Genomic DNA, 17,046 nt, shown 5'->3' with positions numbered 1-17,046 from the left:
GGCTGCACTGTTTGTAAACACCGTCATGTATTTATCTATTTCTTTTCTAATTATTGTTATTATTTATTTTCTTTTCACTTCTTTACTTTTTGTCATCTTGACCAAGAATTCTTTTATTCTAATTAGTTTTTTTTTATTGTTAATTAGTATTAAATTATAGTACTTCTTAATTTCCTTAAAATTGCAAAGGATCATTTGTGTTGTTTTAGTGCAGCTTTGGGAAAACTGAAAAGTACTGAAAAGGTCACGCCAGTACTGAACTGAAGTGAGAGAGAAACAAACAGGGACAGAAGCAGAAGGCTGGCCTACTGAGTGCAGTTTCAGGCATAGGAACGCTGCACGGACAGACCCAGGAGATGAAGACTATGGGGCTAATAGAGAAAGACTGCGTCTTCGCCGAAGGAGAGAGACGTCAGGGAGATACAGGCCCAAAGTGACACGCGGAGATTCTGTAATCAGATAGCAGGGAGTTTTTTTTTAGAGGGCACGAACGAGGACCATCGCATCTGGCGAAACTGGGGAGTTAGGGAGGAGAGAGAGGGAGAGAGAGAGGGAGAGAGAGAGGGAGAGACTCAGAAAAAGAAGAGAGAGAGAATGAGGGGAGTGCTCTCAGAAGTTTGTGTCCACTTTGTTGTCAGCACTTTAGAAGTCACAAAAACTGCTGAGGAGTGTGTGCGCGCGTGTGTGTGTGTGTGTGTGTGTGTGTGTGTGTGTGAGTGCGGGCACGCGCGTGTGTACCTGCCTGCATGTGTGTTGGGGTGTGTGTTTATCTGTATGCGCGGTAGTGAGGCAGGCAGGTGAAATGTTCCACAGACGTGGGATGAAAGCGAACCTGAGCTTGTTAACCAGCAGGAGGAGGAGAGAGAAGCAGTGCAGCATGGGTAAGGAGGGCCAGACGGTGCATAAGCAGCCTGTGCGTGTGTTTTTGTGTGTGTGTGTGTGTGTGTGTGTGTGTGTGTGTGTGCAGGAGCGGTGAGGGCCTCCAGTATATTCCCCATCCTCAGTGTGATTCTACTCTTCATGGGAGGCCTGTGCATCGCTGCCAGCGAGTTCTACAAGTCACGTCACAACATCATCCTCAGTTCAGGCATATTCTTCGTGTCCGCAGGTAAGCACGAGCGCGCGCACGTGCGTGTGAGCGAGGTCCGATGGTGCCGATAGCCAAGCTGTACCCAGCTCGGTGTTGCCAAGACCTGCACATTTCGCTTCAGCTTCTGTGTCCTGATGTTTCGTCTCGCTTTGGAACGTCAGACACAGCCCTTCTTTGGTTATGCCGAACACACCCAGACATGTCCAGCAGCGAGGGCCCCGCTCACCATTTGCCACGAGTGCACCTGGAACAGTTGGAAAGCCGGCATGCTCCGATCGAGTCCGTTCTGGCCTAGTGCTTCCCACATGCAGCCTCTCAGTAGGGCAGGAGGCTTTGGAATGTTAACGAACACACACTCACGGGACTTCACTTAGCCACGTGATCTACACACAGACTGTCAGAAGCACAAGTCTGTTGATCCGCGCTCCCCCCAACCCCCTCGTCTGAGATACTCCTCCTGGGATTCAGCCTTGAAAAAAAAACAGACCCCTGACACACTTTTCTCTTGCTATCCACCGCCACGGCTTCAGAAATGTTGTGTTACCTGCTGGAACCATTTCACACTACAATTCAAAACATGACGTGGTAAACATACTGTACAAGTAAATGTTTGTAATTCAGTCCACGCATTGGTGGATTGAAAGGGGCAAATCGCGTTCAGGCAGTCAAACATTTTACGATTCTGTGTTCTGTGGCTTATTCATGGGTATAAATGGGCTGGACTTAATTTAGACTTAATAAGGTCAGTTCACTCACAACGCCCAAAGCTGTCTCATGAAAATCCATGGGGTGACTGGTGAAAATGGGAGTGTCTGTGCAGTGACTGGTGAAAATGGGCGTGCCTTCCCTTTTAACAGTCCATCTGGGGCTCTTGAAACTTCAGGCTTCTGCTAAGGATTTAGCTGAACAGGAAAATCCTCAGGGTGAAGCTTTAGGCTTAGGACTGTCCTCTTCACCACAGAGAAGATTGACATCTCACATCCCAAAATATAAACACTCCAAAGTTCAGTTGTATTCTGCTCCCTTAAAGGTTGGGTCGGGGCAGGATGTGGAGACAAGAGTCACATCTGCGTTGCAGTTTGGGCTTCAGTATCTCATTCGAAGACACCAGGGCAGCTGCCTGGTCAAAGATCTTGTCTCCTGCAGGATCCATGTGGGATCAAACCTGTAATTCTCTGGTTGTTGCCATGATTAAAGGCTGAACCATCTACTGCCCAGATAAAGGCTTCGGTGGAGAGCTGAAGGCGATTTAGAGACTTATTCACTCTAAGAACCACCTGCAAACGATTTTTACTGGAATTGTTCTGGAAACACTTCTTAGACTCCCGCCGTGTAACCATTGTCTCCAAAACCAAAACCAAACTACTGGCCCCTCTGTCCATCTGCTGGCTATGCTGTGTGTCTGCAGTAACCCACTGCAGGGAGGGGCCCCTTTTCTGACGTTTTCTCCTCGCTGTAGACCAATGCCTAATGTTTATAGGATATTTAGTGGGTTGGTGCTACATAAATGCATGGTTAGCATTTGTTAGCAGGTTGTTAGCATGACCCATTTAGCTGATCCTGTTCATTTGTAACCTGAACCACTCTATTATTTGCTACTCTCTCTCTCTCTTTCTCTCTAGGCTTAAGCAACATTATCGGCATGATTGTGTACATATCAGCAAATGCTGGCGACCCCTCCAAGAGCGACTCCAAGAAGAACAGCTACTCCTACGGGTGGAGCTTCTACTTCGGCGCCCTGTCCTTCATCATGGCTGAGATGGTGGGTGTCCTCGCCGTGCACATGTTCATCGACCGCCACCGCGAGCTGCGGGTGGCCGGGGTGAGGTCCGGCCGGGGCATCGCTACGGGCAACGCCGACTACCTGCAGGGCTCAGCCATCACACGCATCCCCAGCTACCGGTACAGGTACCGGCGCCGCTCGCGCTCCTCAAGCCGCTCGACGGATCCGTCACAGTCGCGCGACGCCTCGCCGGTGGGGCTGAAAGGCTTTGGGGCGCTGCCGTCTACCGATATCTCCATGTACACCCTGGGCCGTGGCGGGGACACGCTGAAGACCTCGCACGGCACACCCACGGCCACCTACAACTCGGAGAGGGACCATAACTTCCTGCAGGTGCACAACTGCATCCCGAAGGACACGAAGGACTCGCACGGCAACGCCGCCAACCGCCGCACCACGCCCGTATGAGCTCCGTGGAGACCCCTAGTGGCAGGGAGGGGGAACTGACTGAACGTGGCCGCGCGCGCGCGAGAGAGAGAGAGAGAGGGAGAGAATGAACGAGTGCGTGAGTGAAAGAAAAGAGAAACAAAGTGAAAGAAAGGGAACTGAGGAACCAGTACATAAGAGCTCTCTGAGTTGTGAGATATTTACAACAATGATGATTATACGATGAGTTTCCATGTTGAAAAAAAGTGAAAAAGTGAAAAATGAAAAATGTCCAAAAAAAAAAGAGGTAAAGAAAATGCATGATTTTCCCATCTAACGTAATTTAACGAGTTCTAAACCGTGTTTCTAACGAAGTGTAGAGGAGTAACAACGGGGAGAAAAAGGCACAGGGGCACAGGGAGCGAGGAAGAGGACACCGTGGTCGATGAACATTGTGAGTTTTAAAAGGTTTCTATTTTTTCGACTCTCTTCTCGGTCTCCAGGGCGACAGAGGTCGCCGCCCCCCCCTCCCCGCCCCGCCCACCTCTATCTTTACTTCCTGTATGTATCCATCTCATCCTTTTGCGCATTAATACTGTGAAGCGTTGTGGCCGTGGTGTACCCAGGGCAAAAAAGACCAACCCACGCCCCACAACTAAGTTAATATATGTATTAATTATATATGAATATATAAATATATATGTTAATAAACCACAGATAGACTTCCCTGACGCAAAGAGAAGGAAAAAAAAAAGACTTAAAAATGCAAAACAAATCAAAAGTCAATAAAGTCGTCATGGAATCAAAAGAAGTAGGGAAAAGGCTTTTATTGTGGCTCAGCAGAGGACTGAAGAGGTCGTACAGGGAGGAGCAGTGTGTCTGTAAACATCCACAGCACGCACCACAAATGGAGGACTTGCAGAGCTATTTCTGAAGCCTTGTTCATGCAGCCTGCCTGATTTAGAGATCAGGCCTCTATAACATTAAAATCTCTCTGAAACATTTTCACTCAGATATATCAAAAATAAGCACTGGTACCATAGGACAGTTATTTTTTTAGAAATGTGACAATCAGTATCTTATATACAGGTTTAATAACATAACAACACTATGTATTTATACTATTTAACTCTTTTTTCAGTCAATGAGCTCTGCCTAACTCTACTTTGAGAACTTTTTTACATGAAACTTTTTTTGAATTGTCAGTGTAACTTTTGAGGTGGACATGCAGGATGTAAAGCTTCACTGAGGACGTTTGACACAGTCGTCCTGATTGGCTGTGGGCTACATCAGTCGCACTGAGCAAGTCTGACAGAGTTGTCCTGATTGGCTGTGGTTTACGGGCACTGGACGTGAATTGGCTAGGAGTTTGCTTTGTTTAATATCAGAATTCTTGATATGTCTTTAGAAGAAACAGAGAAAGAAAGATGAATTTCAGGACTGTAAATATTGATGTTACAGCTTGTCTGGTGTCAGTAACTATTTGGTAAAAAATTTACCAAGTGTGCTTTAAGGGACTTAGACACTGTGTGTGTGTGTATGTGTGTGTGTGTGTGTGTGTGTGTCGTGTGCCCTCCTGGGTGATCATACTGCCCTGCAGGGAGACATATCAGGAGCTTTGATCCACACAACAGGGGAGGGAGGGAGAGAGAGAGAGAGAGAAAGAGACAGAGGAATATAGATATAAAGGGAGAGAGTTAGAAGAGATATTGAGAGAAAGAGGGTAAGAAGGATAGAGTGATGGAGGGGAAGAGAGAAAGAGATAGAGAGGTAGAGAGGGGATGGTGCACTCAGACTCTGCCTGCTTCCCTGTGGTCTAGCATATCAAACAGGGCTAAATGCAAAGTGTAAAATGAGAAAACCTTCAGTCACTGTATCTGGTAGGCTGCAAACAAAAACATCAACGGATATGAATAGTTTTCCCGTTAGAAGACGAGGACATTCCAGGCTTCTGACATGTGGCTTCTCAGAGACCCGAGGCCTCTTATCGCAGAGATATCTTTGGTTTAATATGTTAAGAAACATGCAGTGCAAACAAAGTCCCCTCACCGTGAAACATTTACTTCCCCAGTAACCTTTCGGTGACATTGCCCGGTAGCCGGTGACGTCCTGAGCCAGGTCCAGAGAGCAGCGCAGGGAGGCACCATGGGTCAGCACTACACATCGGCCCCCGACGTGCGTGCTCCCGGAAGACTCCATGCTCACTTATTACTGCTGAGCCTTTAGTTGTCATACTGTACTGAGCCACTGCAGGGGTCTGGCAACTGGTTACCTTTTCCCAGCATGCTAATTCTAGTCTGGGTTAACGTAAGAGCAACGGCATTAAGGCAAACAAACAAAACAACTAAAGCCATCCGGCGTGAAGTCAGCGATAACGAAGAGGCATACGGCATCAGAAAGACAGAACGAACTATGGATTACCACACGCTCCAGGCCAGCGGAATTGACACGCTCTAGGCCTTTTTAGTCGATTACGGGAAAGCTGTTGCCCCCTCTGGTGGCCAATATGAGCACTGCATGCTCTAGGACCATTGAATTTTCTGTTATGTGCGTGTGTGTGAGAGAGATGCGAGAAGGAGGGCAGGTGCAGAATACTAATGGTCTTGTAATAGCGCACCAATGCTGCAGTACATGCTCTCCAAGAACAAGAACGAGGAGGAGGAGGAGGAGACGTGTTGCAGTGAGCGACCAGCATGCCGTTTAGCGGTCACCGTCCCGGCTTCAGCACCCACGTGCAGGACGCCTCACACAGGTCACACGATGCGTCGTCTTTAAAAGAGAACAAGGCGGTTAGGTCTTCGTTTATGTCTTCATACAAGCGCACACATTTACACACACAGGTTGGTTCCACCCCTGCAGTGGGGACTCTCAGTTTGGTCCATGCCTGATCACAGGTGAGCAGAGCCTGGTGATATAGGCACAGGGAGGTCCTCACCTCACACCAAGCATTAATTGTCTTTGTGTGTGTGTGCGTGTGTGTGTGTGGTCAGTCTTCGTAAGTTCATGCATCTGTGAGTGTGAGTGAATGTGCTAAAGTTGGCTGTATCAGGCTACAGTGGGCCAGACCCAGCCCAGAAATGCCACACACACACACACACTACTCCGCCGCAGCAGGGCTCTTGGCTGCCGCTACAATACACCACTACAGCACAGCATGGAGCTATCACACACACACACACACACACACACACACACACACACACACACACACACACACACACACACACACAAAACGCAAAGGGAAGAGGAGCACAAATACATGCAGAAAACCTGATAGAAAGAAAAATCAAAAACCAATTAGAAAAGTTCATTTCACAGTTCAGTACATTTTTGTTTTGAGTTATGATATTAGGGTTGAATTTAGTCCAGTTCAGAGCTTTTGTAAACAGCACCAATTCAATATTACAAGATAATTTACCCATCACTACCTTTTGAAGGTCTGTTCTGCTAATGAATCAACAAGAGTGGTTCATCGTCTGGGGCGTTAAAACCAGGTCTTTCATGAAGATAGGAGGGTTGATGAATGCGTAGATTTAATAACAACTCTTTTATCAGTCTTGTTATATTTAATTTACACTCAAAGGAAAAATTAATACACATTGAATAGCCTGCCACATTACTGCAAAATTAAAATCACAGTGGTTCTCCGTCTGGTTAATATGGTGGGAATCTATTTTAGATTGCTTGGGTCTGAATGTTTGATGGGCCTTATAATCCTGACGCTTCCCACTAGGGAGAGGGCAGCATTAATACGGTGTGTGAAAATTAGATTCTGCTGCCATAGATGTGCTCTGTGTGCCCACACACACACACACACACACACACACACACACACACATCAAGGACATCAGCTTTAACTCTGTGAGCGTTTCGCGACATTCGCTCCCTCGTGTAACTCGCTTCAGCGAGCGTATGTCGGCATGACCCTGGGGAAGGCAGCGCCCACATCAGTCCTGCGCACGCGTCAGTCCTCAGCACCGTCAGTATCTGAGCACCGAGCCGTCGCAGGGGCAGGAGAGCGCCCGAGACGTCCAGGAGCAGCCCGTGTGATGGAGTGCAATGAGCCGCTTACGTTCAGAGCAGGGTTCCAGAGGAGGGGCGTGGTTACGGCCAGCCTCCACAAACCACACCCCCTCTCCACCCCCATCCCCGCCGCATAGCAACAGAACATCGGGAAATTTATCGGGGCGCTCTCAGGGGTCACTGAAGTTGGCAAGAGTGTCTGTGGGGGGCCTTGGCATAGCAACAAAGAAGGGGGGAATTAATTTGAAAGCGTGTTTTTAAAATCCAAACAGCAGCACAATACAGAAAAGTACAAAATGTTTAATTTGTATTCGTATATAGTGATGTGTGGTAACATAGCAGCAGGTCTAATTAAGTACAACAAGCGGCAAATCGCTGTGGACTGTTAACTGAGGGCCTGGACCAGCTGCCTGCGGTCCTGGTACATGGTGTAGAAGGCTTGTGCTAAACTCAGGAAGGGAGCATCACAGTTCACCATCTCCTTCTGCCACACACACAAAAACAGGCAAATATTACTATGTGCACACTGTAAAACCCAAACAGGTTTAGTGTAATGGTGTAAAGGGACAAGGCAGTAATGCAAGTTGGGCCAGGAGTCACTCACAACGGACGTCTCGTGGTACTCCAGACCCTGGCTCCGGGCCCACTCCTCTGCCTCAGTCGAATCCACCTCCCTCCTCACTGACAGGTCTGACTTGTTCCCCACGATCACTCCTGTACACACACACTCCGGTTAGATTGGTGGCACACACTCCAATCCTGGAGATCTACTGCTCCACACAGTTCAAACACAGCCGTCTCCGATGCTCAGGTGATCCACCGAAGGTCTTGTTTATCAGCATAAGATCTTTTAGATTTAAGATCTGATCTAGATTTTGTAGGGAAGCAGATCTTCAGGTCTAACAAGTACCAACCACCATTTATTTTACAAAATTTTGAAATTGTCTATTTTTCTCCACCAGTTTAGCCCATATCCAGGGTATTATTACCTTATGTGTTACAGCAGTCATAATTCTACCAAGTTAAAACAAAGGGACTGAAATGCATCAGAATGAAAGGCAGGACCCACAATGGCTGATCCTAAAGACCTTCAGCACTACACACAGCACTACACAGTGCATCACATTCTTACCTGGAACTCAGAACTGCATTACAGTATATAAAAGAGAAAGAGAGAGAGAGAGAGAGAGAGAGAGAGAGAGAAAGTGGGGTTTTTGTGTGTGTGTGTGTGTGTGTGTGTGTGTGTCTCACCCGGTAGCTGCAGTCCATTAGCCTGGGCTCTGACTCTCTCTAGCCAGTGACTGCAGCTACTGAAGGAGGCCTGGCTGCTGATGTCGAAGACCACACACACCAGCGACGGCTGTCCCCACTATAATACAACCCCCCAAAAAATACACACAGACACACATGTTCAGCAATTCCACACTGACGCTCAATTAAACCGATAGAGTTCTGGAAGTAACTAACTAACAGGTCTAGGGAATTCATTATTGCAGAGAAAATGACTACACTACAGTCTTCCCTCCCTAGACTCTAGCGTTTTAGATGGATTTTAAATTAGTAGTTCTTGTGCAACTCTTCCTAGGGACCCATTGCCCTATGCAATTTGGCGTTTTCCCTGTTATTCACCACAGTTAATTACCAACCCTTTCCTGAGTTCAGTCAGGCATGCTGGAGCAAAGGAAACATGAATATGCGCTCGACAGTGGGTCCACTGAACCACATCACAGCTTCAGGTCCATCACACTCTGGAACTAGGCAATGGCATATCGCTCCTATATAGAATTCTGTGTGAAAAATGTCTTGCCATTTTCTTGCAGGCCTCCACAAAGGTCTCTCGTCCTGCGGAGTCAAAAATGTACAGCTCCTGAAATAGTCTCACACACACACACACACACACACACACACACACACACACACACACACACACACACACACACACAGCACGTCATTAGATTCCTGAGCGAGTGAGTACTTCACTGTACACTGGTATAAGTGAGTGAGTGAATGTCTGGGTATTTGTGCATGAGAAGGATTGAAAGAGTAAGTGAGTGCATGTATGAATGAGTGAATGACTGAGTACCCACGGGAACGTGTGCACGAGCGAATGAATATGTGTGCGCATCAGTGAGTGAGTGTGAGAGAGTGCATGAGTGAGGGAAGGGCGTGTCTGCGCTCACCACAGTGTCGCTGGTCCCTGGAATGTTCACTGACTTCATCAGCAGCTCCACACCAGCAGTCTACAGTACAAACACACATCAATACTCACACAAGTTGGTCAGTGTGACCTAAAGCTAAAATGACTAACAGCCCCGTCTTTGTTTTGAAATTTGTTATAGTGCTTCGAAGCAATTTCCTGTATTAATGTCCAACAGGTGCGACTGTCACCATCTAACATCAGCATCACATCACGTCTCATTTTTTGACTGCCAAGACTAAAAGTTTTGAGATTCTTCTGAAAATCTTAGGACATCTATGTTGTATTTCTTTATTCTGTTTTAAAATAGCTTTCTCAATCCATGAAGATATGTGCTTTAAAACAACTGATCTGCTTCCACAGGACAAGCCCATTAGGTTTCTTATTAGTTCCTGTGCAAGTACGCCAGACTCCTGTTCAGCCAACAATTCCACGGGCGAGGGAGAGAGGGCGATTGTGGGAGAGCGTAATGGCTGGCAGGCTGGCGGTTAGGTGCTGATGTAACGCCCCACACACTCACCTACCCCTGGATGCCAGTGAAAGCTCGTTACTTGGGCAGGGTCGTGCATACAGTTTCACTAACAAGTCCACTGACATTTTACATGAATGTCATCATTTTGGCCGTGCCCTTTGGCAGCCGGCCCGCACGCCACCGTCCGCCAATCAAATGTGACGTTCTTTAGTGATCTCCGGTACACCCGTCACACATATATACACTCCCATCCTTCATTTTCTGTCATGACAGGTAGACTGAAATACTTGTCAGGTTGGGCACACTAGTATTGTATGCCTGCAGATCTCTCTACAAACACCCACACACACACATGTGCTGAGCCCAATTACTGCAGTGGTTGTATAAATTATTGACGTTCCTGTCGCCTGTAGCTGTTCAGCGTGCTGACACAGGCAGAGTGGCAAAGGCACACGCAGCCTCTCCGGGTCTCTCGCCTCTGTGTTCCATTCGATTCATGTCCATTTAAATCAAACCAATTAACTTTATCCAGCCACAAAGGGCAGGTCTCACAGACATGCACGCCACTGCATCCACCAACACAGGCTGGACGGAAGATACGCGAGGAAACCACGCCTGTCTCTGAGATTAATTTTAGCCTCGGACACAACTGCACCAAGGATTTATTAAGCAGTCCCTTTGAGGATGAAGATAAACTTCCATCTTTAAGAGCAGCTCACAGTGCTTAGACTACTGTGGAATTAAGAGTGTAAAACATGGAAATACTTGACTAGAAATACCTTTGGGTTGATATATAATTTATGTATATTCCTGCACATAATCTGTATGCAGAGTCACCAGATACTTTTAACAACAGATTTCCTTAATGGTGATGCAGGGTGATCAATAAGACACCAATTAGAGGTTTTGGTTCATTCTACCTTTTACGCATTCTACCTTTACCCACACGGTTTGAACAGGTTTCCCCATATTTTCAGTAGTCAGGTGCATCTTGTGGTAACTGAGATTATCTTTATGGTATCTGTACCAACCAACCTCACTGCACAATCAACAGGACAGCTCAAAGAGCAACTACTATGAAAAAAGTCATCTTAATGATCAAATAAGACGTTGTACCTTGTGATTGACCAATAATGGAATTATTTACATCAGTAAAAGGGGTCTGTTGGAATGTGGCTCCACGTAATTGTTCTCACCATATCATAGTTCTTCTGAAAGTGGGCGCCGTCACTGCGGAACATCTGAGACAGAGCACTCTTCCCTACTGCTGCAGCTCCTGCGTGCGTGCGCGCGCGCGCGCACACACACACACACACACACACACACACACACACACACACACAGAGAGAGAGAGAGAGAGAGAGAGAGAGAGAGAGAGAGAGAGAGAGAGACAATATTGGTGCTGTTGATGAATGTAGTTAGGTTTACTGCGTGCGTCGTTAGCTAACCAGCTAGTAGTGCTAGCTGCATGATCGAAATGTTCTTACCTACAAGAATACATCTGGCTCGTAACTTCACCATGGCCCAAACCTGACTAAAAAGAACAGAATTCTGATCCGATCCTCCCAGTTAGGTTCTGCGTTTTTGGTTTGCTAGCTGGGCTTAGCTAAAACAGCTAGCTTGTTACGTCTCACTGTGCACGGAGATGTCTTCCTTCCGCGATGCGTTGCTTAGTAACTGAACTAGAGCACTCTCATTGGTCCAGCTACAGAAATAAGAACGTCGCTTCTCCAATTAAATTGGTGGAGGATGTGACGCAATGCCAAGTACGTCAGCTGTGCCTTGCAGTTGACACATCTTAACCACTAGAGGGCGTAACGGCCCAGACGTCTGATGTCGCACAGTGCCGAAATCAATCATCACACTTATTGGACATGTTAATTATATTTCAACATAGTTTGCTCTGTATCCCAGTAACTGTGAGCTATCATTTTGGTTTGTTTTTTTTTCTTAAAGGAATTGTCGTTGGAGTTGATAATTTTAAGAATTGAATAACTGGTTAAATTCAGTGAATTTTCAGGCATGCCAATAAGGGATTATATGCAATCGTTCTGCCCGGTAGGGACATGCATTTAGGTTAACTAATCACCTAGTGTAGGATCAAAATTTAAATGTAATCATGTTTCTATAAACCTATGTAGGCTTCAAGTCAACTATAGTTAAATAACGGAGTCAACAGCATTTCAAAGCGCGCAACAATTTTGAACGGGAACGCGCCTGACAACGCGCGCTCATGCGTACGAGCGCAGCGCATCGCCGGGTTGCCGACTCGACAGCCTGTCTCGAGCGCCCGTGCACCCCGTTTCTGCCTCCGCCGTAGAAGTGGCACGAAGGAACGCGAGAGGCACCGACGAGAGGTTAAAGCTCGAGAGGAGAGCGGGGACAGCGCGGTCCTTTCCCGAAGTGTCACGCAATCGGCGCCAGCGGGGCCATTTCAGCGCGCGCCTGTGGTACCCGGAGGAGCGTCTCTCGCGAACGCAGACGGAGGAGAAAGACAGACAGACAGACAGACAGACAGACAGACAGACAGACAGACAGACAGACAGACAAGGATCAGAAGATGGAGGGCATGGCATACGGCGCAGGGAAGGCTGGCGGAGCCTTCGACCCCTTCACCTTCTTCCAACAGCCGCACACCATCCTCCGCATGGTGTCCTGGGTAAGTACCCCCAGCGTCGTTTTGTTCTGCATGTGACTGCGCCTTGGAAAATGCGTACGTTGGCGTTAACGACGTGTATATGCTCCCGTGTTCAGCACCGATTGCGATCGCATTTTGCTCTCCGATGCAACGTTGTTTTGATGCTCAGGGTAGGATGTAATACGACAGCTGGCGTGACGGTGGTGGGCGTGAGAGCAGCCAAGTTCACAGTAAGCCACCGTTCTCTAGCCATTATCATATCGTCCGTCTGCTCGTTTAACGAGTAGAAATACTATGTTTCAGAGTTCAGTTTCGCAGAATTCATTATATGGCAGTGCTGAACCAGCCCTAAGAGAAAAAAAAACGTCAGTTATTAAAACTACGTTCGTATGGCGATATTAATGAGATTCTTTTTGTAATCACTGAGATTATTTTAGATTGGATAAAATCTGAGATAACCAAGACCTATTTCAAATTATTTTATTATATAATTAATTTAATAAAGCAATAGACATTATGTGCTTTTGTGAGTGAGAGACCGATAGAAAATGGTCGTACATGCATTTGAAAGGACTGGAAGTTCTCTGGTCATGATGACATTCAGCTAAGGACATTGCATGTAACCAACTAATAAAACAACACATGCACATGCACAGACTTGCTTGAGGCTGTACCTACCGCAGTAATACAGTTCATGGAGAGAAGCTTCAACAAGTAAGGCCAGATCTAGGTTAGTGCCTCTGTGCATGTCTTTACGTTTCTGTTTGCTACTTACTAAAAGGGTCTAATCATAAGAATATGCAAAATTGTGAAGCTGTACCTAAGGATATAAGATTTGGATTTCCATAAATCTGTTCCTTTAGTGACATCCATGCCAAAAGCAGGATGCAGTCCTCAAGTGTGACAATACTGTTATTCAGAACGTTCTGAATATATTTTGCATGCACATATGACCTAAACTATAAGTTTCCAATTATGAACATTTCTCTGGGTTTTTGGACTCCAATGGACTGTCCAGAAGCTGCGGAGCACTAGTGAGGTTCCCAGTACTAAAGATATCAGTGAGGTTCCCAGGACTAAAGCTATCAGTGAGGTTCCCAGGACTAAAGCTATCAGTGAGGTTCCCAGTACTAAAGATATCAGTGAGGTTCCCAGTACTAAAGATATCAGTGAGGTTCCCAGTACTAAAGCTGTCAGTGATGTTCCCAGTACTAAAGCTATCAGTGAGGTTCCCAGTACTAAAGATATCAGTGAGGTTCCCAGGACTAAAGCTATCAGTGAGGTTCCCAGTACTAAAGCTATCAGTGAGGTTCCCAGGACTAAAGCTATCAGTGAAGTTCCCAGTACTAAAGCTATCAGTGAGGTTCCCAGTACTAAAGCTATCAGTGAGGTTCCCAGTACTAAAGCTATCAGTGAGGTTAAGCTATCAGTGAGGTTCCCAGTACTAAAGCTATCAGTGAGGTTAAGCTGTCAGTGAGGTTAAGCTATTGGTGAGGTTCCCAGCACTAAAAGTGTCGATGAGGTTCTCAGTACTAAAGCTATCAGTGAGGTTAAGCTATCAGTGAGGTTCTCTGTACTAAAGCTGTCAGTGAGGTTCTCAGTACTAAAGCTGTCAGTGAGTTTTCTATTAATTGAAAATAATGGAAAAGGAGCTCTGGGTTAAACTGGGTTGTTTATTATCATACTCTAAGCAAAATCTCCAAGCAAATTGATCCAATATCTCACATGAAAGCAGCCACTTTACTGTACATCTCGATGTAACAATAACTCACAAGCACTGTCTGTCAAGTGCATGGTGTTCTGCCAGACATGTGGTCTCTGTAAGGTCTGGCTTGTCCTGGACCCTGCAAACCCCTGGGAGAAACCCGGAGAACATTTCATATTCCCGCTATATTCCTGTAAGTAGTGGTCGTAGCATCATTGCTATTATTGCTGGGGCGTTTCCCAAAGAAGTATCCAAACCTTCAGCTCCCAAATGCAGAGAGCCCTGGCTGGACGTGTAATTGGAACCACAGCTGGGGTCCTTATTCGGTATTGTTCGAGGCTTGCGTCCCTGATACCTTGATGGCAAATCAATAGTGATCGGTGCATTTCATTTCACAGCAGGCCACGGCGGGGCGCTCCTTGGAGATGCTGGGACAGCTCAGCCTCCAGGAAAATCCTGGGATTTGACCCGGAATTTGCATGATTATAAGGCCTTAGATAAAAACCTAAGCCAAGTTTTTTTAATTTTTGGTTTTGTTGATTTCATTGTGCAGACTTTCACAAAAATTTGACATGTACTGCAGGAGCAAGTAGTTTAAAAAATCAAAAGGCCTAAAAAATACTAAGGTCTTCTAATATTCAGAAGTCATGTTCTGCGTAAATAGAATATGTTAGGCTGGCATGTCTATATTTTGAGGTTTCTTTTGAAAAGGATTTAGCGGGGGGGGGATTCTCTGTTCACTTGAGTTTTAGCATTTCCATGTTTCTTTTCTTTTTTCCTCTCTCTCTCTCTCTCTCTCTCTCTCTCTCTCTCTCTCTCTCTCTTTCTCTCTCTCTCTCTCTCTCTTGCACATCTTTTCCCATTTTCTCTGTTACTCTCAACCTCTTTGCCACTCTCCCCTCCGTAACAGATTGCCATGAAATTGGACCAGTCAAGAATTAACAGACGCAATGTCCAGGAGTGATACTTCACTGTGCGGCATTGACCTGTCTCTCACGTTTTAAGACCCTGACCAGGACTCGATGCAGCCAGTCTTAAGGCAGTATATGACATCATTTTGGCAGGACACGGTTTAAGACAGGAAGGTGTTTGTGCCTATTGCTAAACTAACAATGAAGCAACAACAATAAATCAAACACACTTCTCATCAGAGAAGAGTTTTCTGGTATTTCATGTTCTTATTAAAAGAAAATTAAAGGATTTTTTATTTTGTTTTGCATATGTGTTTTTAAGTGTAATAAACTGGAATGGTAGCAGTATTTCATATATATATATATACATTGACCTTTTAGACAGTTTACTTGTGAGTGGGAGACCAACTTTAAAATACTAGCAAAACTTAATGTAATCAAAACACCAAAGGCTGAAATAACATGATTATAAAATAGATTGCACTATTTTGATGAGAATTACTCATGTTTGTTGAATCATGTCAAGGCAGTGGTTCATCAAACACACCTACAGAACACTATACAGGGTACTCATGTCGAACATCTGTGATTGGTCAGAATACTCATCTGGAATATCTGTGATTGGTCAGGATACCTATCTGGAATGTCTGTGATTGTTCAGGTGGCTCACAGCAGATGGCTTTTTTAAGGGTCTTTTTTGATATCAGAGTTGCAATACAATTATAATGATTTATAATGAATATATTGGGAAGGCCTCAGCCCTAAACAAATAAACAGTTAGTTTCTGTAATTCATTACCGCTGTTTATTTGAACATAAGGTGTTGTTCCTGTCAGCACACACTGTCACAGCATTGTGTGTGTGTGCCCTGTGTGTTTGTGTGTTTTTGTTTGTGTTTGTTTGTGTGTGTGTGTGTGTGTGTGTGTGTGTGTGTGTGTGTGTGTGTGTGTGTGTGTGTGTGTGTGTGTGTGTGTGTGTGTGTGTGTGTGTGTGTGTGTGTGTGTGTGTGTGTGTGTGTGTGTGTTGTTTACTAGTAGTGTAATGTGGGGACTGCAGTAGGTTCGATACTCACCCAGTGCTTAGGTGGGGACACAGACAGAGAGGGAGAGACAGAGAGGGAGGGAGAGCGAGGGAGAGACACAGAGGGAGAGACAGAGAGGGAGAGAGAGGGAGAGACACAGAGAGAGAGGGAGAGACGGAGAGACAGAGAGAGAGCAAGACAGGGAGAGACACAGAGGGAGAGACAGAGAGAGAGAGGGACAGACAGAGAGGAGGAGAGACAGAGAGAGAGAGCAAGAGAGGGAGAGACACAGAGGGAGAGACAGAGAGGGAGAGAGAGCGAGGGAGAGACACAGAGAGAGGGAGAGAGACACAGAGAGAGAGAGGGAGAGACAGAGAGACACAGAGAGTCCATCATCTGTTCCTCAGAGCCAGAGAACTGTCACTAGTTTAGATGTAGTCATGCAGTCCTCACTAGGACTCATATCTCTGACAAGATTTCTTGTCTTTTTCCTGGCATTTTGTATGACACAATGATTTATGATTGCTCCAACCCAAGTGATTTTGAAGATTCTCAAAAGACGAGCAAAGCCCTCCAAGCATCACAGCCCGGGATTGTCGGGGAGTCTTCACTGCCTAAGCTACAGCAGTCAGGAGCCGGTGGTTCTCAGGCACATTTACCGTCTCTCATTCCCAGCTGTGGAAGAGGAACGCTACAGTGCCAAATGCCTGATTGTATCAGAGCATTTCGCCCTGGAAGTGGAATGCTGGCCGGCGTCTGGTATCAATTAGGCGCAGACAACTAGAACCAGGACACAAGTCGGCTGCCTGCAGGAAACACATACACACGCGCACGTGCATGC

General features: G+C 46.2%; 3 protein-coding genes across 4 annotated transcripts in view; 2 read left to right on the top strand and 1 right to left on the bottom strand.

Moving 5' to 3' along the window:
• Positions 1 to 3,698, top strand: part of cacng2b (calcium channel, voltage-dependent, gamma subunit 2b) — a 35,596-nt gene extending 31,898 nt beyond the window's left edge. Inside the window, exons 3-4 of the mRNA XM_027014803.3 lie at positions 968 to 1,108; positions 2,713 to 3,698. Of these exons, the coding sequence (XP_026870604.2) occupies positions 968 to 1,108; positions 2,713 to 3,281 (710 nt within the window). The 3' untranslated portion in view covers positions 3,282 to 3,698. The remainder of the gene's footprint in view (positions 1 to 967; positions 1,109 to 2,712) is intronic.
• A 3,848-nt stretch (positions 3,699 to 7,546) lies between these two features.
• ift27 (intraflagellar transport 27 homolog (Chlamydomonas)) lies at positions 7,547 to 11,606 on the bottom strand. Its single transcript, XM_035528418.2, has 7 exons — positions 11,419 to 11,606; positions 11,128 to 11,207; positions 9,443 to 9,502; positions 9,070 to 9,129; positions 8,514 to 8,631; positions 7,867 to 7,976; positions 7,547 to 7,746 (listed from the first exon to the last, which is right to left on the bottom strand). Exons 1-7 carry the CDS (start codon positions 11,450 to 11,452, stop codon positions 7,648 to 7,650), a joined length of 561 nt encoding a protein of 186 aa, XP_035384311.1. The 5' UTR covers positions 11,453 to 11,606; the 3' UTR covers positions 7,547 to 7,647.
• A 586-nt stretch (positions 11,607 to 12,192) lies between these two features.
• syngr1b (synaptogyrin 1b) overlaps positions 12,193 to 17,046 on the top strand; it is a 14,175-nt gene continuing 9,321 nt past the window's right edge. The window contains exon 1 of one of the 2 annotated variants that reach the window (XM_027014248.3): positions 12,193 to 12,590. In XM_027014248.3, the coding sequence (XP_026870049.1) occupies positions 12,492 to 12,590 (99 nt within the window). In that variant the 5' untranslated portion in view covers positions 12,193 to 12,491. The remainder of the gene's footprint in view (positions 12,591 to 17,046) is intronic. The other variant, XM_027014243.3, reaches the window with a different exon arrangement.

The sequence above is a fragment of the Electrophorus electricus genome, chromosome 3 (assembly GCF_041902795.1).
Source record: "Electrophorus electricus isolate QZ-2024a chromosome 3, ASM4190279v1, whole genome shotgun sequence".
Lineage (NCBI taxonomy): Eukaryota > Metazoa > Chordata > Actinopteri > Gymnotiformes > Gymnotidae > Electrophorus > Electrophorus electricus.
This window is presented reverse-complemented; position numbering and strand designations above follow the sequence as displayed.

Coding starts and splice junctions, on each gene's coding strand:
- ift27 (XM_035528418.2), bottom strand. CDS start 11,452: ATGGTGAAGTTACGAGCCAGATGTATTCTTGTAG. Junction 11,208..11,418: donor AGCCAGATGTATTCTTGTAG/GTAAGAACATTT, acceptor GCACGCACGCAG/GAGCTGCAGCAGTAGGGAAG. Junction 9,503..11,127: donor TTCAGAAGAACTATGATATG/GTGAGAACAATT, acceptor TTTGTACTGTAG/ACTGCTGGTGTGGAGCTGCT.